The 24475-nt window shown below is 35.6% G+C and overlaps 1 protein-coding gene across 2 annotated transcripts in view; it reads right to left on the minus strand.

Moving 5' to 3' along the window:
- The window catches only part of Galphas (G protein alpha s subunit), a 56660-nt gene that overhangs the window by 10388 nt on the left and 21797 nt on the right, over positions 1-24475 (minus strand). For both annotated transcript variants that reach the window (XM_068768802.1, XM_068768800.1), the window contains exons 3-7: positions 7034-7160; positions 5898-6059; positions 4720-4803; positions 2690-2823; positions 432-560 (exon numbers count right to left, since the gene is read on the minus strand). In XM_068768802.1, the coding sequence (XP_068624903.1) occupies positions 432-560; positions 2690-2823; positions 4720-4803; positions 5898-6059; positions 7034-7141 (617 nt within the window). In that variant the 5' untranslated portion in view covers positions 7142-7160. The remainder of the gene's footprint in view (positions 1-431; positions 561-2689; positions 2824-4719; positions 4804-5897; positions 6060-7033; positions 7161-24475) is intronic.

The following is a 24475-nucleotide window of genomic DNA, read 5'->3' on the forward strand; positions in this document are numbered from 1 at the left end:
TTGTATAAAATCATAAAACCATATTAAAATCGAGTTTTTAAAATCAAAATTTAAATTAAACAACTTTAGTAAACATTTGTGGGCAGCTAAGACTTAAAATATTACGGAAAAGAACTTAGTTTTTGTACCCTAAAAATAAATTTGTTCCTAGTAGACTTTTTCACGGAATTGAAATTGAAATTTAGACAATGAATCATACTTTTTAAGCAATCTTTAACTATTTTGTCTGTAACAAACTTTGTTAAGCCATCTGAGTTTAGTGGGAAAAACATTAAGTAAAATATTTGTTTAAATAATTCTTGTAGAAGAAAACCATAAGATGTCTGTTTGCCTATTAATAGTGTATGGTACTCGACCATGATTTTATAAGGTCCTCCATTTGTTCTTTGTGGTTAAAGTCTATGCTAAAGATTAAATAAACTGTCACTAACTGGAAGTTGACTTTGTCAACGACGAACTGCGTCTCGAAGATACCGGAGGTGAGCACTCGGCACCGCAAGATGTCCTGCTCCGTTGGTGTATAGTCGGGCTGCTTGATTATGTGCACCTGGTCCAGGAAGCTGCAAAAAAAACATAATTTTGTGCTGGCTACTGCAGTTCCTGAATTTATTAGTGCTTCCAAAACCAGTTTAACCCTAGGAAAATGAGATGAGGTAGGAAATTCGACGAGCGGCTGCTACACCCCACGTCTCGCCCCACGCACAGATCTAAAGCGAGGTACAGCGGTTTCGGTAGCTCAAATTAAAAGAGAAGTTTGCATGCGTATCGCTTAACAATGAACATAAATATTGAGTCATTTATATAAATAGAATCAATCCTTATTTAGTTAATTTTTGTAATATAACCGTAGTTAATCCTAAAACTTATCCCCTGTGTAAAATTAAAAAATACTTCTTTCATACTAACCCTTTGCACTTGAGGCCGTTTCCGCGCGGGCCTACCAGCAACTAGAGACTTTTTTTAGCGCTTTTCGTGACTTTACAACCGCTAACATAAAATTATTACACACGCAAAGTAACATACAAAACTTTTATATTTTAACACTTAATGTCTCTTTACATGTTTACAAGGATAATTTGTTTATCATTATTCTTTGTAATTCTGTTTTGTGTGATATTTTATGTAACAATTGCCAAGATGCATGCCCGGCTTATCGGAACAAGTATCACAATAGTACGTTGGTTTGATGTTTTTTGCCAGGTGTACTTCGTTATCACGAATCATGGTAATGAGGATCAAAAACTTTAACTTTTCTAGACTCTTTGCCACGGCTGTCAGGTTCGAACTGAGACCAAAAATGTACCCGGTTCGTGACTGCGTACTAATTTCAGATAAGAAAGTTTTATCTCCATTTGAAGAGATATCATTTTACACTTCATAAGATTATACAAAGAGAGCTAGGAACGCGCGTCGAAAGAACTAAACCAGTGATTCCCAAAGTGGTCTATATCGACCCCTAGGGGTCTATGACAACCTGCCAGGGATCTACGTAAGGGAAAAAAATTGGGGGTCCATAAAATGAAAATGGGGGTCCATGATAGTGGATCAACACATACACTGATAGTACCTATTTACTTACATCGTACTATCTTATAATATCAAAACATTTACATTATTTATAAAAGTACCAATGAAGTAAAAAAATTATTATACATGTTTATAAAATTGTGTAAGTTGTAGGATGTTGGTATTTGCTTTGTGGTCGCTACCTTGCACTGACTTGTTCAATTCGTCACTCTATAAATACGAATGTGGGACAAACAAATAAATTTACAGGAAATCAATATCAGGTAAGTAAGGGGTCTACCCAATAAAAAAAAACATGGCAAGGGGTCTACGACACAAAAAACTTTGGGGAACTCTGAACTAAACGTAAACAACTATCGCCGCGCATCAAGTTACCGCAGCGTACGAAGTGGTGAGTGAGACTCACCTCTCGAGTGCAAAAGGCTAATATAGTTTAAAAAGGATTACAACAAAATGATGGTATTTTGTTGTATATGTTATTGGAAACAACAACCATACCTTTTATTATTCAGCTTTAAGTATATATAATTTGTAGAGAACTTTAATTCTTTAGAATAATAAAAGTTAAAAGTCTAATGCTTTATACATATTTATTAAAAAAACCCCTGTACGTTCAAATAAAATCCTTAGTAGTACAATGTCTTCTCTTGTCGCTTTGCAACAACATGGTATGTATTTTTAGTTCAGTATAAGCAATAGGTATTGAAATCAGATCACAGTACACACACACACAATGTGCAAGACATTAGTATTATACTTAGCATAATTATCGCAGTGGTATGTATCTGTCTAGCTCACGAGGTTCCCACACTTTTTTCTCAAAGAACTTTCGAAATATTGCTGATTCTTATTGTACTGAATATTGAATATGCAAATATTTACAAGTCGCTGAGCTTCAATATTTTACTTTTTCACTATTGAAAGCACATAAATTTATTTATTCTAGTGAGATTGTTGTGAAGACCCTTTTTCTATCAAGCCAAAGTTGACCCCTATGAATCTCTCGTAGTCTGGAACACTTTGAAACCATTGGCCTAGCTGTATACCGCTCCATCGAGCGTCTTAAAAATGAGACCTTCCCACAACAGGTACCCCCTAGTACGTTATTTCTATAACCTAATAACCGGCATCCAGTAGAGGAGTCTGAAGCAAAGCCACTTACTATTTGGCGCAGTCGATGAGCTGGTACTCGTTGCTGCGCTCGTAGGTGCGCTGCACGCCGAGGTCCTTCCACAGCTGCTCCGTGTGCTCATAGAACTCCATCGGATAGTCGAAATCCGGCTGCGACGCTACATCCTAAAAATTATTTCAAATTGCTTGCCATTAAAGTGCTATTGTAATACTATAACCTTACCATTACTCTGAATATATCTTGTGGCTCAGTGAAATATATCTTTTATTTCTTTGTATATATGTCTTATACTATTTTTTCATATTCAAATACCACAATGCCTGAAGACGAAGGCCTTTTTCCAGTGTGTGTTGCCGGTGATGACTTACGGATCCGATACGTGGTTGCTTTCGGTGGCCTTATTGAGCAATGGCCTCAGAGAACAATGGAGATCACCGACGTATCTAGAAGTATTGCTTATGTAAAGCGGCAATTGGCGGGGTACATCCCTCATAAAGATGATGGTCGTTGGGGCCGAAAGGTTATCGAGTGACGACCATGAGCCAGTACACGCAGCGTGGGTAGACATACATGGATCGACGACATATTTGGGGTCGCGGGAAGTCGTTGGATCGGAAGAGCGGTCATCGTGGCGGTCTTTGAGGGAGGCCTATTTTGCAGAAGACGTCTATCGCCTGATATGATGATTATAATATTATTTTCATAAAACTAATGATCGCTAGATCCTTAAGGTTCTGGTGTAGAGATAGCGGTTTGGTAAACGCAGCGAAGGATGTCCATCCACAAGATGGACAGACGTCACTGTTAAAGTCGTTGGAAGACGTTAGACTGAGGCCGCTTCCTACTATTCCTATTGGACATCTACGCGTGAGATAATGTCCAGTAATGAACTATTTGTAAATCAAATTTATATTTAAGATTTATTTTGAAAACTTAAAATACGAGCCAGGTAGTACGCCGTACGTTTAAATAAGAAACAGAAATAGTCTCCCTCTTGCAGTCTGCATTTTGGAATGGTGAAGTTAATTAATAATTACTATAATATTCTTGCTCTCTCCGGTCCAAGGCCTTGAGGGTACTATTGTTATAACTTAAGTTTCGGCTTGAATGGCATACCTAATACAATTGTGGAACCAATGACATGAACTTATATATTTGATAGTTTCAATGAAAGCTACACTCAATTTTGAAACAGCTTGTGTAACATTACATCATATAAGCTATAGTGCTACAGAAACCATCGTATTGAGCTTTACAACTATACCTAAGGCGAGGTACAGCGGCTTCGGTAGCACTATATCTATAGCGCGTCGATATAGAATACTTCCGTTGTTACATTGAATAAAAAATTCCACTTTTATGTAAAAATATTATAAATTAAATATCACATTTCATAAACTATATCATCATCATCATCACCATCATGTCAGCCGATGGACGCCCACCGCAAAGCAGGGTGCATCAGCCGAAGATTCCCGCATCTAACGACTTCTCGCAACCATGACTATGTTGTCCGTCCTTCTAATGGGGACTGTAACTACCCTCATATTATATGATTATCACTATTTGATTCAGATTGCATTTTGTACACATGCATATGCCACAAGCCCGCAATATTCTCCTCAACTTATACATGCCCTGAACAGCTGCGATATCTCATGCAGTCTTTCCAGTAAAATCTTAATTCATTCATATGACATTAATTAGCTTGAATCCGTCGGCTAGTACAGCTTCGCTGCGAGATTGAATCACAAAAAGGAGGTCCGCGGATAAACCAAGATCACCGACGTAGCTCGAAGCATTGCTCGTCTGAAGTGACTCTGAACAGAGCATATCGCTCGGTCAGCTAACAGCCTCGGAGGCTAAACGGTTGTAGAGTGGCGACCAGTACTCGATGCAGCGTCGGTAAGGCCCTATTAGATAAACCAACGACATCAAGGCCAAGAGGTCTATGACTATAATATTTGACGCTAATCACAACCAATATGGGCGTGTTAGGATTGTCTTCGCTAAGCCTTCAAATTGATTAAGCTATTTGAAACAGATAAGAGACAGCTTACCTGAATGTAGTCGACGCGCACTTTGTTCTCGGGTTTCTCGAGTGGTATGGGAGGCGTGAGCGTGCTCATTGCGCCCGTGATCGTCTGAAATGAAATTTACATTCTTTTTTAATAAACAGAAAATAAAAGGCAAAGATACTTAAAATGATATTCGTCCACTTAGTTTAATAAAATCTATTGTTACGTACTATGTATAATATTTACAGCAAATAATGTAAATGACATTGAAGATGTTATTTTAATAAATTAATTTAATTTTGGTGTTACATGTTTGCTCTAAGTGAAATTATTATTACTAATATTTTTAACAAAAAAATCCTGTTTTTATACTATTGTGCATGCAAAATTTTGTCATAGTAACGTAATAGTAAAGAATAAAGTATAATGGGGGGTCTTGTCACACGAGACAATTTACTCTAGAAAACCATAGTATGGAAACAGTAGAGGTATAAAGTACAGGTAGTTAACGTGTGAACATATAGAAAAAACATATATATTTGTGTAGAAAAATATAAATAAACGTATGTCTATATATAAAATTTCTATAACACGTAATGTCTCTAACATTATAAATTAATTTTACCGATATAATATTGTATCGACCCACGTCTATTTTTACATGGGAGTAGGCCAATAATATACTCGATGCTGGCCACTTAAACAATACTGCGCTCTCAGGAATGCCTCCCGTTTCGAGAAAGTTACGAACAGAAAAACATATGGTACTTAAAATTTATTGTTTGAAAATCAAGACAGGAAATTTCACTAAACTGCTTTGACTCTTAAACTTAATATTTCTAAAAGATATATAGTGCCTCAATTGACTTTTTAAATATAGTCAACTAAGTAACTATATCGCTGACATGTTTTATTCGAAAAAAATTGCGCAATTAAAGCAATATAATTTTAACTCGCAGATTTCAGACTCGAATCTTTAGTTGAAGTGTGTAAACGTAATGAGAACAATATAGCAGACTGTCTAACAACAAATAGCGAGGGTTATAAGAAGCATAGCACATGGCATTTAATTTGGCACGTCGTAGATATCATTATTCAGAAATATTTATCTTTTCATGGATGCCGAGGTGCAGGAGCACCGCGCGATTAAAAAATCCTTAAGTCTTATTTTTCTAATGTTCCAAATCAAATGACGAGTACTATAAGAATGTTGAACTCACGAGGATAGCATCGCGTATGTTTTTCTTGATGTCCTCGATCTTCTCGCGGCGCTCCTTGTCGGAGAAGCCGTTCACGTGCAGGATCCGCATCTGCTTCACGATGGTGGATTTGCCCGACTCGCCGGCGCCCAGCAGCAGCAGCCGGTGCGTGGCGCGGTACAGCTGCAATATACCATTGCTAGCACACCTACTCCATATTAACAGCCCAATGCGGGCAGGTATACCGGGAGTATCATACTAACAATACCAACCGGAGGATAAGCTACGTATCTCCGTTAAGAAGCGTCTTGAATGCTTCAATGAGAGTAAAATGGCTGGACTGCAAAAAAGATCGCGCAGCGCTGCTCAGGACCCCTACGAAAAGCCAACGACTAAACAAAATCGACCGACTTTATTTAGTCGTTAACTGTGGATTACACTGCGAGCATCCTGTTTTAGTGCTAACGAAACAACTGTTCCGCTTCTTAGAAAGCCGCACAGTGAATCAAAAGGGGCAACTATACATACACTTCTTCCTCGGCCCCCATATCGCAGCAGTTTCCTTTCGCGCGACACAACAGTTGTGTTACTCGTGTGGAATGATATTGCTTTTTAAGTCTTGATTCACGTTTTAAAACATAACATAACATAAGCCAATGAACATAATTCCCTTCCAACCGCACTTTTGTTTAGCAACACATGTCAAATTTTTGTAGTAAGCGTACATAAATTAAAAATATGAAGATGTGTTTACACGAGGTTACTTTTTTTTAAACGTACAAGTAACAATTCATGCCTTTTTTAACATCAAACTCTCGGTTAACCAATGACAGTCCCAATCTCTACGTCGGTTTTACTATGTTAGCAAAGTGAAATTCCAGATAAGATATTTTATGAATGACCCTTAAACAGAGAATAAACTATTTATAATATACAACAGCAGATAAATACAAAACAAGATTATATCACTATCCAACTTTTTCTACCAAATTTTGAAAAAAAAAAACCCTAGGTTAAAAACATAATCCACAGAGCTTCTTCGGTGTACGCATTAGTAAATTATTTGTAAAACACTATATAACCCAAGAGTTTAAGTGCAGAAGCCAGTTATGTCTAGGTCACTAGATCGTTAAAATTATCGATGAAATTAGGTTTACCTGCTTATCCTTTTGCAGCTGCCGTGTGATGGCATCGCTGCGGCGCTTCTGAGATTTGAGGTCATCGCCCTCGCTGCTCTTGCCGCCCGGTGACCCGAAACAACCCATCGCCGACCACGCCGCCCACCTACAAAACAAGACATCCACACTATCGTAACTACACATGTAAGATTTATATTCACTTATAAACATATTAGCCGAGCTTTAATAAAATAAGAATAAACTGTGATACTTTGTTACGGATACACCTAAACTGTGATAATTGAGGAGAGGATGAAAAGAAGAAAAGAAGAAATTTCGAATGAATGGGATGATGTTGGATTGTGTGTGTAGAAGAGTGAATGAACGATTATGTGAAGACTGGAAGAAGAGAGCGAGAATAAAAGAGTTTTGAAAATTTATAAAAATATCAAAGTCCCTTTCCCATAATAAGATAAAAGTTTACGAGTGGCCCTCAAAAGCGGGGAAAAAAAACCATTAGCTGACTCCCGTTTGCTTTGCATGGCCCCCTCTGCATTTTTTGCGTGTAATTTTATAAAATCCAATAATTTTTTAATCTTGGTAATTTTGAACATTTATAGTGTATTGTATTAGTTTTTATTTAGGTGTAGTTCATTAAAAAAAAACATGCATTTTTAAATGATCACCCACTCTACCCTCTAGCGGATGGAATTACATGAGTTTTTAGCTAATCTCTACTAGGCGAAAGAAATATCCCTACAATTTAATATTTCGTCTCCAATCTTTTTGATCCCAAAGATATCGCGATATATCTGCAGATATTTATTCCCATTTGTGTAAACCTCATTGTCATTCAATCATCAATTTAAATGTTTATGTAAACCCATTAAATTCAATTATTTGGATTTCCTGTATTTAAATGACAAAGAACGTATAGCGTAAATAACTTCATAGAAAATAGAATTTCGGTAATTATGTTCGCGTCCAGATGGCTCCTATTATTATGCTAATACTATAATTAGATTGATATAAACTCAAGCGCGAAATCTTTATATACATCCTTCAATATTCCGAAGTCCAAGTTATACTTTATAATAGTCAAATAGAAGACTAATATTACCAAGGACAAACTTAATAATATTTCTCTTTAAACACTTACTTTAGAAATTTTTAAAAAAACAAAATTTTTAATTTATTAAAAGGAACAAATAAACAGCCGATCTAAACTCATTATTATGGCTTTGTATTATCTAAAGGTCAGTCAGTTCGTTGAGTATTTTTTCAAACTACCTTCATCGTATTTCTTCGGTTCAACAGGACCCTTATAATAAAGACATCATAACAGATTTACCTCGGTCATCGAGGCGATCTTTTGGGGGAGGCCTATGCCTTGCGGTGGGCGTCCAAAACAGAACCGATTAAAAATTTTTATTTCATGAGACAAACTATTTTTTTTATTTTAACACATTACCGACGGGTAGCGTTTCAACGGCATACGCAAATCCGACCGGCTACTACAGATTCTCCCTGGCGCCGGCTAGGTTTTGATTTAGCTTGTCGCGCCAGTATTTGTGATGTTCGTATCTTCAAATAAAATTGTCTACTTTCTGTTATTATAGGATAATTAAATATAATAAAATACTTTTATTTTAATGATATAAACGATAAATAATATTTATTTTATGTATTACATATTTACTACAAATAAGAAATATCATATCGTCTTCGACGATACTTATTTCGTCGTCCCCTGAATCACTATATATTAGTGGCAATACAGGTCTTCGTTTTTGAATTATGATATCACTACTATAACTTTCGTCACTATTGTCACTTTCTGTATAGCTGTCAGGACAATCTGACAAATAATCTAAATAAAACTCTCCGATGTTATTTTTTTCGTTCATTGCGAACGGTAAACTTTTCCAAAGGAAATTAAGTAATTTTTTGAGCCAACTACCGCAACTAACTGAGCAACATATTTACCTCAACCTAAATGATTACCTGTCAACAAGCGTTGGTGGCATAAAGCCGAATAATCGGCTACCGGTCGGCAAGCGTCGATTACAAAAAGTCGAATAATCGGCTACCCGTCGGTAACAAGACATTAGTCTTAATTACCCTATGTTACAAAGTTATAGAGTAAGAACAATTCAAACATTTAAACTATAAGATGTATATGACATGCGTCCCAACGTTTAGGTGTCAATACTAAATAATAGGTCACGGGTTGGATTCCTGCCATTCCTGTTATTACTTATGAACGCTGAAAAAATTATTGTTAACATAAGAAAACATATGAAGTATCAATCTGTACTTAACTCAAGTGTTAGATTACGTTCCTTATCTTAAGGAGGCTCGTCTTAACAGAGGGACCATTACAAGGCTAACAAAAACAATAAGAATGTATTCATTGCTATGACCAATAAATTATGTCAATTACGCACAATTGCGTACGCGACGGCTTTGCCGATCCACTAACGCGCGTCACGTAAACTATTAAGAGCCCGGTTAGCCATAGCGAGGCGTTGAAGATCGAATGCCGGCAGATACGACCTTAGTGTCATTTCAGCGCCTGTTTAGCTGTCGGCGCCGGCAAGGGTGACCACGGATCGACGGTAAATATTTGGGACAATATTAATATTGGTTTAAATTCAATTAAAAAATTTCCTTTAATGGCATGTTTAAATAGTTTCAAAAAGTAAATATCAGTATTATTTTTCACGTATACATTATAATATCAATCTTGTTAAGGGGTTACAAACCAAGTCTATACATTTCTAACAACTATAAACTCTTCAATGGTATAATAATAATTATTTCACGATACACTTAAAACTTTAGAATTAAGATTAAGAAAAGGAACGCCTCACATATCTTGTGGAGCTTTTATTATGTATGTACTCAGAAGTTTTTCATAGCCTCAGTTTTTCATATAAGATTTTAAATTACGGCGCATAAAATATATTTTAAAAAATAATGTTTCTTTGCATATATATTACAGATAGATTGATAAAAAAAAATTATGAAAAAAAAAAGTCCCAAAAAACTTTGGAAACGCATAGTTGCCGTACATAGGGCAATTCTATCCGCAATTGTCCCCGCGCGGTAATACAGCAAATATGCTAATGGTCTATTATACAACGGCCTCTGTCGCCGCGGATGTATGCAAAGTGATTTTGGTGGCTAATTTAATCTTACGCTCTGTGGGGTCAACTCGTTGGGATGGGTAACCGTATATCCTACCTTTTTCATTTTTAAAATACAACGTGATAAACAGAGTTCGTATATGTGATCCTGAACACATTTTTTCCCCATAAATTAGTAAAACGGATTCAATGAATTATTAATAAATAAAGAAAAAAAATATATATTCGAAGTCTAACGAACAAGTTGGTTTATTTTGTCTTGTCATTGGTTCATAAACCCTCTACAGAAAACCTTTAATTATAGTTGTAAAACATAATTAATTTTGAATATCTGATCTTTTCCGTAACAGCCAACATTTCCCGTTCTAGCGGTGCGTGTTATTCTACGGTCACTTTATATCTTTCAGTGTCTTCGATGTCACTCATCACGTTGTGTATTTCATAGGCTAAGGTACAAAGTAAATACAAACAAAATTCAAATACCTTAAGTGGTATAAACAATCTAAATAAGCGGTTACCACAAACTTACTTAAAAATCCACGAAGAATGTTATGTGACAAAATTAAGTAGCAAGATAGTATACTGGTGATTTCAAGTTGGCAACTGTTTTCATAATTCGTTGACTAACCAGACGGTGTTCAAGAATTCCGTTCAGTTTTCCTTCTCCTAATTCATTGAAGATTTTTTTTAAATCTAATGGCATCATTATCATTGTTGTTAAGCCTGATCAGTTCCTTGCTTTCTTATCCTTCACTGAACTTAGCGCTTGAATCTGCACCTCACGAACTACATGACTATATCTTGTTTATTACAATTTAATCACAAAATAAAATGATTACTACCCCTTACTATATCATGTTAGCCTTTTGTATCTTTTTTACATCTAGTAAAGGACCTAAACCTTTGGAATATATAACTGAGGCTTCCATTAATTCTTCTCGTTATTTTTTCTGGACGTGTTTACTGTTATTCATTGTCTCTTAACATATAGGCTTAACTATATACTTGTAGTAGCGCAGTACAGACGAATTAAAAGTAAAAACAATAGTCAAAACGTTGGTCAAAAACACAAAATGTGCTTCTTGAAGCACTAATATTTTCACACTAGAGTAATTTTAAATTTTACTAATAAGCGAGTCGAATAAGTTTTGATATATAGTCACGTAAATAGATACATGTTCTAGTAATTACGGCATATTAGAATAATTTAATGGCCACGCGTGGGTGAAACTATTTGTTGAAATGTACAATCTACGTGTTTTATAAGGGCAATGTTAAGTTTGTACATAAATTTTCTATATCAGTTTTGATGATTGAATTAAAGATAAAGATACAACTTATAAAGTACAATTAATTCTTAATATAATATTTTCTTTTCAGCCGATTTCTGTTGGTGTTTTGTTTAGGTAACAATAAGTTACACACGTCAAAAAGTTTTTTGTTTTTATAAGTGCTTGTGCCCTTTCATCATAGCAGACGAAATAGACGACACGATTATTTATGATGAATGCGCGGATGTCTTGTCTGACGTTCCGGACGATTTGGTCGATTCGGAAGAAGACATTGGAGATGAAAAAAGTGAAAGTGGAGCAAAATCGTCGGAAGATAGTGAAATATTCACAAGGCGAATTCGACGTTGCATCTTGGAGACTGTTTTGCTACATACCATACGAAAAAAAATTCTAAATACCAAAGAGAATGGAAATAAACAAATATATAAAACAAATTTTGTATTTATTTACGTATGTATATCTTCGAAATTTCATGAAAGTAAGGGAACAGGGTTGAGAACGCATGAGAACTAGCGATGAGTTGATTAAAACTTTACAATTCATAATTTCTCGTCAAAAACGGCCGGCGACAAGCCAAGTAATCCGGATAAGTGCTGCCGATGTCAAGCGAATAAATTTTTACGAAACGTGCGGCCGGCTTTTCAGCCGATGGACGCCGACTGCAAGGCAATGGCTTCCCCCAAAAACCGCCACGACGTCCGATCCTGCGCTGCTCGCATCCAACTACCCGCGACCTTAACTTTGTCATCAGTATATTATCTATCATTTAAATAATTAAAAATAGATTGGATTCAAAGTAGGATTAATTAACAACATTATTAATGAACTGTGTAAGTTTATTGTTTACAGAGATTGTTGAAGAACACAGCGTTCACATATTTTTAAGTGATAGGTCTTACCTAAATACAATGTGGAGTTATCGAGGTTATAAAGTAAAAAAAATTATGCTGCACTTTGCGACCAGTACTAATAATTAACTCAAGAATTGCACTAACAGTGCTGTTGATACATACAACATTATTTAAGAGAACACAGGTATAAGGTAATCCAAGCTCCCGATGACTCAATGAGCCACGGAGATGGCCATCTATGCCCGGGATATTTCTACAAGCAAGCTCTCTTCATTTTCTGACTCTACAATCAAAAACGAGGGTATCTGTGTACGAACGAAACTAACTGAAATAGTCCAACGAATAAGCAAGTTGAAGTGGGAGTGGGCGGGCTACATAGCGCGCAGAACATATAGCCGCTGAAGCCTTAACGTTGTGTGAGATCGGAAGTGCAGCGTAAAACGTTAACACGGTCCGTGCCACGAAAACTGAATATTTTCCGTTCAGGTCGCGTGGGGCGTATACTACCCACACTTTAATAATTAAAAAAGTCAATCAATTCGTATGAATTAAACTTTTTCAATAATGCAAAGCTATAATTAGCGGTAAAAGGTTATAAATTTTACTATACATTACGTACGCGCATACGTTATGTGAAGTTATCTATATTCGACTCTACAATCCATTTAAGAATCCTTTGTCTTTCAATGAGAACTGCAAATGGCCTGTACGGAAAGTGCAGAGCGGTCGTATACGCCCCACATAGCATGGAATGTGTTAATCCACAAGACGGTAGATGCAAAATGCTTTCAACTCATACTGTTAGAAATGGTCCATGTCCATCAGTGGATCTCCAACGTCCGAAATGATAATATAGAAAAATCTAGATTGATTCTGTAAATGTAATTCAAATTGCTGCAAACGCCTAATCATTTGGTATTAAGTTGCATTAAAATTTTAAAAAGAGAGTGATTAAATCGCAAAGTGAACTAAAGATAAAAATAAAATTTATTGATACTTTGACTACCAAAGACGTTAACGTTATAAAATGATAACAAAAAGTCATATAATTATCAAATGTTATTGTACTTGTGATATTATAACCGATAACCCCGCGTTGTAAAATTAAAATTATTATATTCTTTTTAAATACAGTATGAAGAAATGCCAGCAAGGATATCGAGTTTCACTAAGTTATTGCAAAGAGTTTACATATAAAACTTATGAACCCAGTGATACACAGAATGATTGGTCACAGGTGTGAAAGCTCATTTGTCAACAACAAGCTTTTACCGCTATTTCGAAACACCTTGTATAAAGTAATCACTGAAATATGTTACAATAATTAATCATTTTATTCTATTTGAATGCGACAGCCCAATAACTTCTGGCAGTACAGTCTTAGTAAACAATAAATAATTTTAATATGTAGGTAGACGAATTTTGAATACGATATTTCTTAGTATACTATCAAAATATTATTTATTATTTTGGAGACCATTTATTTTTGGAACGGGTGTACATACATTAACACGTAGAGCGCCACGATGATTTTTAATGAGAGTCTCCGTCAGGCCACGTGCGCCATATAGAAGCGCTAGTATTGTAAGGCCAATGTTTCTTCTAGATAAGATTAATTCAAAATGGATTCGTGGTCGGTATTCTTTTTACGGACAATCCAATTCATTGCCGTTCTAGGCCCTGTACAGTCAAAAATTTTCTATAGTCCTGAGCGACAAAATGTCAGTTCGAGAGTGTGAAAGCGACAGCAGCTGTGAAATTATTTTTGCAAGGAAACGACCTAGAATGGATGTATTTTTATCTTCTGACAAAGAGGAGGAGATTGTTGAAGAATAGCATGACCCGGGGGGCAATCAGCCGAAGATAGTGCCATTTACACACCCTTCGGGGTTTGTAAGGGAAAATTTGCATATAGTATCAGACAGCAATAGTAGCCGTTAATTGACAGGAAATGTGCTATACATTCACCCCTTTAAAAATGTTACAACTTTTCCCAATCACCCTGTATACGTAGATTTTTATTGTTTTCAATATAGGATGTACATAAAAAAGTAATCAGGAGGTCTCGGTCACACGTGAGCAGAGGGCGTGCCGCGTGACTCTCATAGTAAACCAGGACCTTATGACATGTACAAAACAAAATAGCCATAGCGCGCCTTTCTGCTTGCGATTCCAATCGTGACCTCACTCGAAACTCTATGTAATATGGACTGAATTGCTTAGTACGCACGGGAAAGCCGGCTCTCACTTTTTAAATGTAACTTATTTTGAAGTCAAACCAATATCTGTTATGTGCACTTTCATTTATTCATGTTACTATCGACATAGGGTCATTTACATTCACTATTTTGTACATAATACGTAGATTTCTATCGAATCTATATAATCTAACCTTAAAACCCACGGTCTCCTTTTGACGCCTATTTTGAAACTATGGAAATGCTTTAATTCAGCCTGACTTATTAGATTAATTAATTTATTTATATTATTCACACAGGATCATTTACAGTCACCGATTGTGTATGTGGTGAGAAGTCTGGTAGAATGGATCACTTTTATAAAGATTGTCATCGTTCAAAATACAGGTTACAATTTTTTGACACCAAAGACAGTAGTTCTGACTATATATGCAAACAGAAATTATTTCTACGAGCAAAACGTTGAGAATCTTTGGTACAACTAAAATGAGACTGTGAGGTGGAAGAACATAAGAACGCTGGTATTCGGAATTATTGAAGCTTGTGAAATATGGTGTTTGAAGAAAAATATTACGTTACCGTGGGCATCTACATGCATCAAGTCCATCCTCGCCCAACGAATTTAAAGAGTTGGCTCTTCGCAATATGGCACCAACAAATATTAAGTTATTTTGACTATATCGCGCGTAAGTAACCAGATAACTTCGACAAACTCTTGGACGTAGAAAAAGTAAATAATAGAATTCTTCATATTAGTTCTTTGAGCATTAGAAGCGCTGCGAACGGTTAAACAGATTTCGAACAGGCTTTCACAAACAAGTAGAGTAATGCAAGACGTTAACGGAATTGAAAAATAAATAAGGGAAGCTCTTTTCTAGTTTACTGACGTTCTAAGTTAGGTCAATTTATAAATACATTCATTGATCCCAAATGCTGATGCAAATCATAGACATATAGATATATGTTAAATATATTTATATTATTAGTGTGTTTAGTTCAGCCATAGATTTCAGCGAGAGGTAAGAACGAATTTTCTTTTCAATATGAACGCCGACACGAAAACAGAGTTTGATTTACATGACAAACATTTCCTGTGCCGAATTGCGAGCGCAACATTGGCTTCTGATGTCAAGGACAGAATTAACTCTAAGCAGCATACTTCCTCTCCGTACAAGATGCCATCTCAAAATAATTTATTGTGAACCGATCCACGTGGCTTAAGTTGCCGGAGCGAAAACATTTATATTTTTGTTAAATTTTCCTGCTATTTACTTACGCTATTTTTTGTTTACATTGCTACAACAGAAAAAAAGCATCTGCTATAATTAAATAGCAATAAATATTTAAGCCAATCGTGATAAGCATATACATATATATTTGAACATACAATGAGAGTTTACTGAAATGTACACTATTTTTTAAATGTAAATTACGTATCAAGGAAATAATGATTTCACGTAATTTATTGTTGATGGGAAGAAAAGGTAACAGGAACGGCATATGATTAGTCTCTCACAACAATAACTATCTATTACAATTGTGCTAAGTTATTATAGTTAAGTTTAGCGCTTGCAGATATGGAAAGATTATCCAGGGAGTAGAGTGAGGTCCTCCAGCTGATGGACGATCCATGTTCTTATTTCCTTAGCTGTTACACTATTTCCTTAGCCACCTCCCCTCAAGCGTGTGAATGGCGATATATGATTCGCAAAACCAATTTAAAACTTTGCGGAGGTTTCTAGTTTAGGGCCAGCTGCAAATGTGTGGACGTCATTCGCGGGGCACGAGGAATTATCAGAGCATCTGTATAGCTCAAAGGGAGTCCCCTCTTGCATCTGTTACCCAGCGATGGACCAGACCATTGTGCATGCAATTACTGGCCGTCCCGTATATGCAGGGATTTGATTCAATGGCTCGTCAAATGGAAATGGGTCGGAGCATTGCTTAGGGCAACATCTTTTGAAAGGAAGAAAGCCGCCACACTTTCTAGTGACTTTGTTGCAAGATGGTGTGTAATCTAATTAGGCATAACAAAACCGTGTAAGAGGAAGTGTGGCTAGGGGTGGGAGGTGATGCGTGTATGTAATATGGGTGAATGCTTTACGTTGAATGTATAATGAATGATAGAAAATATGAATGATAAATGAAAAAGTGTGAAAATACGAAGGTATATATTCCTGTCCCGAAAACAAGATAGGGAAAGAGTAATTAAAAAAAGGCGTGTGGACCCCGCATTCATTACCATTTTAGTAATAGAACGTTCACTGTTATACATTGGCCTCGCCTGTATCCAAAAAGAGATAGCGGCAAAGTATTTTCATTTTTTTATAGGATAGTATCTTATTTCATTGTGACGTAATATTTTTATATACTCTCATCAATTAATTTTGTAAGTGAGCATTGCTTTCTTTTTTTGTAAATGTTGAGTGTTGCATGTCATGTAACATTTTAGGCTGTACACGCCATCGTTTTATTGTTCGGAAAGTTTTATGAGCATCGTTATATTCAGTGTGAGAGCTTGTTTTTCTAAAAACAAAAAAATAGAAAGGAGATCTAATTACATAACATTTTTCAGTATATATAATTAGGTATATGGACAAGATTAACGAAGCCAGACCCGAGCGAGAGTCGAGCGGCGTGGAGGGTTGCCGAAACCCCGGCCTGTCTGCCCGCTGAGGACGCAAACTTTTTTATTTGCCATTGAATCAGAGCGAGGCGGCCGCTCGTGCGGAGTTTAATCCCCAATTGGGACCGCACTCAGGTTCAGTTTACTTTGTGGCGCGGGTTTTATTCGTTTTATTGACATTAGAACATATTACAGTACTAAGGATTGTCTACTCAGAAAGTTGTTAAGGGGTAATCAGGATTTTTATTATTTACTAGCCGACCCGATAGACGTTGCCTTGTCTTAACTATGAATAATCAATTCGAACCATAACAAATATAACAAAACCTTAATTCCAAAAAATCATTACTAAAATTGTGAACCTCCTCTAGATTTTCAATAAGCCCGGTTACAAGAGTCCTGAATCTAACGCAAGGTCATCCCCGTCCACCTTGTCGATGGTCGTCTCACACCAGCACATGCTAGTTTGGGATCTCCTCTCCAGAACCCTGAGAGCTCAGTGGCCATTTCTTTTACGCGCTTGAGCCATTCAGTGCATGTAAAACGTATTGGAAGCGACTTGCATTCTATCATTTTTTTATCTTTTCATTATTGCATTCTTTCATTCAAGTGTCTTCCGATGAATTCAACAAGGTTGTAGGAGCTTCATTACATCATCCTCAGCGGCGCATCGAAAAGGGTAATCCCACAGAAACATAAATCTTTATATAAATCGATATAAATATGGGCGAAGCTCGATTAAAATACACACTTCCATTTCGGACTTCATATTGTTTTAACCTACAATACATAACGGCCCTAGGAAGAATCCAACTTGGTTATTTTTCTATCCTTTCGGCCTTTCGCTGCGCGTATCCAAAACTTCTCGACCGGTCATTGTGACGATCTTCGGGGGAATACTATACCCTACAGTGGACGTCCATCATCTAACATGACGTGATGATCAAAAACTGGCAGAAATCAAGGCGCGTCGTCATGGATAGCACGCCATACTAACGATAATATTAACTAAAAATATATACATTTTATCGTGCAAGTATTCCGTCTTATTTCATCAAACGAAAATGCACAAACTCATAACAAATGACCTAACAAACGTCGCATTCAAGAACCTTTCAATATAATTAGCCTCTCCTGGGAGCTCTGAGAGTACTCAAGTAAGTCGAAGCAAATTCCATTTGTTCCGAGCTTCGAATTTTATATAGTGGACCTAAAGAGTACATCAGAATGCAATGTGATAAAATTTTCGTTAGAAATAAACTGCAACTCCTAAAATTTACGTTTTAATTATAATTAATAATGCTAAGACACTTAAAATATTGTAATTTTGCGAACAATTGAAGAACTAAACGCATCTTTATTTACATTTAAATATTATATTTATGAATATACATTAAATATCTAAATAACGCAGAATAAACCTGAAGTTTCAAACTCGACCCAATTGACGGCTTCAAACCTTTAACCAATTATCATGTATATAAATATATATAAAAACAAATATGTGGTGATAAATTAACAATAAACAAATGACAACACTCGTGATTTAAGATGTTATAAAAACCCTAGGTCCATACGAAGCAGGTCGCGTGAGTTGTATTTCGTCGGTTGATAAAAAAAAAAACAGGTGAAGAGCCTCAGTCGCACGATTGCGTATAAACCGGCCGAGTTACAAGCGATGGAGCCCCGCAAAAAAACCACTAACATTGTTACCGTGAGAAGTGACATCCTGACGTGCGTCTAAATATAGAAACGTTCGTGCCGAACTTTGTAATTATGAACCGCCGCCTCGTATGTCAACGTGTTATGCCTTTGTACTACACAATTCACTAGCTTCAACACGCGGCCGCGCTTGCATCACACGTATCTATACATATGTAATAAAAATGAATAGGCAAATATGCTCCTAATCGCAACATTCGGGACATCTCTACCAATACAGGCTAGAATTTTCTTTCATACTTTTGGAAAGGTGGTAAGTAAAGAATATAAAAATTGGACAGATAATACTAAAACCAAAGCTTTGTTACATACAATCCATAGATTATTATTAAATTTATAAATATAGCAATCACACAGAAACGTGATTTATTTTTTCGTAATGAACTGCGACAGGCCAATAACTTTTCGCACTACGAAGTCTGACAGGGCAGCTAGTATTAGGATATTTTCGTATACTAGATCACTATTTCTACATTTAATAACATTACAAATAACCGCTTTAGATTATTAGTAGTCATTAGTTATTTACGACAAAAGAAAAATATCAGAACATCATTTGAATAGGACACTGCTTCCCACAAAGACATCTATTCTAGCGATATACCAAAATCACCACCTAGGCAGGCGGGTTGGTGATCTTAGTTTGGTATTATGGTCCGCATAAGACGCTACTGCCCATCGTCTGGAAACTTGTTTGTTAGCAATGGTAATCCTATATAATAAATGCACAAAGTGTAAATTATAAGACTGTATGCCGGGCATCGAACCGACCTACGGTCGCTAGTCTTGGTCCTTTACCGCTGGGGATCCTCCTCTTCAACGTAAGATAAAGCTAAAAGGGTTCCAAACGCATCTTGTTCCTAGCGTAGCCCACAACAAATTTAATTACATAGTATACAGTAATCAGAGAAATCCATTTCCAAATTTTATTATTCCTTGTAGCAAACGTGGCGTGGCCCTAGCGTGGAATGGATACCAAGGATCGACAAATGCAACAGAAGACGTCAACCCTCAAGATGAACAGACAACCTTACGTTAAAGTGATCGGAAGACGCTGAATGCAGGTGCTTCCTATCGGCTCTGTTGGAAATCTATGAGAAAGGTCTATTGTACAGCAGTGAACGTCCTAATGCTAAGTAACGACGATTATTACTTAGAAGATTCGTTTTTTTAACCGTACCGCAGTAAACTTAGTCCTGACGAAATTTATAATATTTACATTACTTAAATACGGCGAAAGAAATATTGTCTACGAAAAATCCGAAAAACTTGTATAGTTCAACAAATTGCACTCAACCCGCATGGAACTTGCGGTGCCTCTTATGTTCAACAGTGGAAAGTTGGGGAAAAGTGGCGGGGTACATCGACCAAAAGTTTTTCGAGGGGTATAATGCCTCCACCGGCCACTTGGTGGACCAATGACAGATAATGATTCCGTTAATCGCTGTATGCGGAAAACGTGGCGAACTTTAGAGGAAGGCTGTGTTTTTCAGTGGGCATCTATCGACCGTAAAAAAGTGAATTAATTAGTTTTGATTTTTTTTTGGTAATTTTAGTAATTTGTAATATCTTTACTAATAAATCTATTACATACACCTTCTACCAATAACTCTACAGACATACATACATACAATTTCACATGAAAAGCTATGGCCTACAATTGTACACAAAGTTTACGTAATACATAGTAATAATGTAGGTCAATGGAGCCGAACCTTCGATCTCACTCGATTATTAGAATAATAAATAAAATTATATCGCTTCTTAAAAGAAATTGACGTCTTCAGTAATTATTTATTAAAAATTTAAACAAAATATTGCAGAGAAGTGTTAGTCTATATGATATTTTGTTCATTAATACTATTTTGCGTGTAAGGATTTTTTTGTTTAATAATTCATAGTTACTAATAACTAAATATCATTTTAACAGATAACCGCTGGTGCCTAAAGGTTCTGAAGTGGAGACCACGGCTCGGCAAGCGCTGCGTAATACGTCTACCCACAAGATGACCTTATTAAGGTAGTCAGAAGACGTTGGATGCAGGCCGCTTCCAACAGGCTTTAATATATATCTATGGTGGAGATTTCTAACAGTGAACGTCCTATGGCTATTTATTTATAAATGTAGATTTTCTATTTCTTACGTAATGAATACTGTTTACTTAGATTTTAGATAAACATTCTTTGGTACCATATTTTCAACGATAACTTATGATTATTTCTTCTTATCGTTTTTGGAGAACGTATAATAAAATAAAAAAATATTCCAGCTTAAAATACGATTAAAAACTGATATCTGTAGTTGCTACGTTCGTATGACCGCATTACCAGAGCCAATCGTCACATTTACATCAGGCTACAGTTTTGGAACATATTTCACGGAATAATATTGTTTAATTCTAGACTCGTGAATCATATATATGGTTCCCGACAAACGTACGATTTATTAAAGAGCACTACTATACATATTTTATTACAACATACGGTATGCATAAAACATTTCATAAATAACACCATTTTGAAATCACGTTGTGATGGGACCTAATCGTTTTTTTTTCAAAAATGCCCATTTTTTTAAAATACTTTTCGGTGCTATAAGACCGTTAACCGTGGAGATCTTTGAGGAAGGGTTATGGTTTTCTGTGCTTTAATCATGATGAAGAAATATTGTAACAGAAATTACTGCAAAACACTATACTTTTGGGTTTTGTATCGGTATATAGGCCGACATGAATCCCTAAATGTGAAATTGTCCTATTAATACCTAAATCATAAAAATAAGAAATATAACGCGTTCGCCACCAAATAAAATGATAAGTCCAAAAATGCAACATACTTTTCAAAAGAGACGAAAAACTAAATATTGGTTATGTCTCTTAAAATTATAATCTTCATATAATTAAAACATAATTGTATCTATTCTATTCATACAGACTAGGAGCAATTTGTGTCGTTTATTTTTTTTATTTTTACCTATAACTTTACATATCTCTGCCATTTTTAGACACAAAATTATAGAAACAATTGACAAGGTGTATTAAAACTCGTAAATTGCAATTATTTGCTTTAAAAACCCGATTAAAATAATAATGGCGACTGTCATTTTAATTGTAAACAATGTATTTCTGCTATTTCTTAAAGTTTATTGATTTTTTTGCTTAAAAAACTATTGGAGGTTTAATTAATACTTTGGAAGTAGTTTTCACTGTCTCATGAGTAAGTAAGATTTTTTTTTACGTAAAATCTAATCCAAATTATTATTCATCAAAGAAAAACCCTATATACCCACGAAGCGGTGATAATCAGCTGGAGCAAAGTCCTCGCTCCTTTAATTGAAGATCCGCTAGTCGTGCACGACTCGACCAGAACAACGTAAGGTTGTTCTGGTCGAGTAAGGAGCGTTGTTCTAATGGATTAAGTCTCGCATTTAAAAATTCTACTTAGGAAACAACTTAATATATTCTTTATTATATGTATATATATAATAAAGTATAATAACATATAATAATTTGCGAATTTAGCCATTGTCCTCCAATCACACGGTTTCAGTTTTAAGTTGTGTTATGTATGTGTTATATATACAGTACTTTTATATATATATATACACACACACACACACACACATATATATATATATATATATATATATATATATATATATATATATATATATAACGACGACCGGAAATTAATATCGATCGGTCGACATATTTTACGAAACAACCGATTGATTTTTAAAGGTTGTCGATAACGAAGGTGAATAGAATATTTTTGATTAGAAATACAAACTTGTTAAAAATGTAGCTGTGTGAATTTAAGTTAATAAAGCAACATAACTTTCCGATATATATATATGTATATATATATAAAAATGCTTATGAAATATGCACATTCCAGACTATTCTATGATGGATATTTAAAATCATACACAGCGACGAGCTAATAAATATTACTTAATATTTGTAAAAATACAAAAACCGTTCAAGGTACTGGTTGGTTATAAATCCTACGTCAATTCGACAGATGTGTAATAAACATTGGTCATTGATAAAATCACCCAACAAAAATACTGGTAAGCTTTGACGCGAAACACAAATTTAAAAATATAACACGAGTACCTTTTTTATAATGCAAAAGTAAACACGCATTTACGGATGATGTTACTTATATATTTCATTCACATATGACTTCGAAATATATCGTCGACATCCATATGACCATTTGAAACATGTCATGTTTAATTATTATTGATTCTATCTTTTTTATCTTCCGCTGTAGTTTTCTTTATTTATTTTTTGAATCTATATACCACAGTTAATGTTTGCTATTTTTTTTAGCTCAAGTTACTGCATATTACAACTAAGCTTTACACTTTGTCTAGTACTTAAACTATTTTATTAAGGGATTTATAGTAGTATTTATTTTCTTAAATTTTACTTTAGTTTTTTCATTATTTTTTAGTGATGTCTTGTCTGTTCTGTCTGTTTGTTTTTCACAACGCCCTAACAATGTGTAGTATTTAAAGTTACGGTTCGTGCGACCATTTTCACATCACTACTCCATATTGCCATTCTCAGATTGTACGGCAGTGTATCTGTGTGGTGATTTTACCACATTGCATGGTTTCGTGTAACACACACACGTGATATTACTCCTACCGCATGATGGATAATGTTATACAGCCTGAAGGTGTTAGTTCTTCGAAGAACAATGATGACCGCCTTGCTACTTAGCCCTTGAGCCCTGTGGATGGGTGGAAATGTGTTGAAATTGATTATTCGTTGCAAGGATAGGTAACGTCTTTCGAGTCAGATAGGTAATTATGGAGAAAACTAAAACGCCATATTATTCGTACCAGCTTATAGGTCGAAGTCTTGTGTCCTTGCCGGTACATGGTCTTCACTCCAGAACTTTAAGGCCCGAGTGGCCATCAGTTCTGCGTGCAATATGGCCTGCCTACTCAACTTCAAATTACCAAGCTGTTGGGCTATGACAGTTACTATTGACTACTGTGTTCTTCTACGGATCTCTACATTCCCGATCACGTAGAAAATCCCGATCATAGGTCTATAGCTCTAATACGAGCCTGCTGATAAAATTCGAAATAAGATAACTATATTAACACCAATGATATTCTCATAAAAAACTTGCGCATTTAAGCTGCCGAGAGGGGCAATATCTCACAGTAATCTAAAATGATCACAAATTGGTGGTAAAACAGTTTAACGCCAGAAATAATCAGTACAACCGCATTTCCTATTCCGGAAAGCCGAAGGTCGCCAATGGAGCTTGAAATTACCGAGCTACTTATAAATTACTTGTACTTTAGGATGGTGCGATGGACATGACGCACACGAGATATTTTAGAAATATACACACAGTTTTGAGTCTTCAATTATTTAACATTATAAATAGTAAACTACCACCGGCTCGGAGGGCAGATGTGCTGATAAGAGCCAGCCAGGAACTCGACATTTACTTTTTTAAAATAAAATTTAAACATGTTTGATGTACACATTTTAATACCAACCATGTAAATGAGTTAACAAACCAAGTTCCACTCATTTCGATAAACTAAATACTCTTGAATCCTATTAAATTTTATTTAGTATACTTTTAATTTTAGTTTTAAAAATAAGGAAT

This window comes from Battus philenor, unplaced genomic scaffold, assembly GCF_028537555.1.
Source record: "Battus philenor isolate CCGP_79_NKW_IND1 unplaced genomic scaffold, ilBatPhil1.0.hap1 SCAF_27, whole genome shotgun sequence".
Lineage (NCBI taxonomy): Eukaryota > Metazoa > Arthropoda > Insecta > Lepidoptera > Papilionidae > Battus > Battus philenor.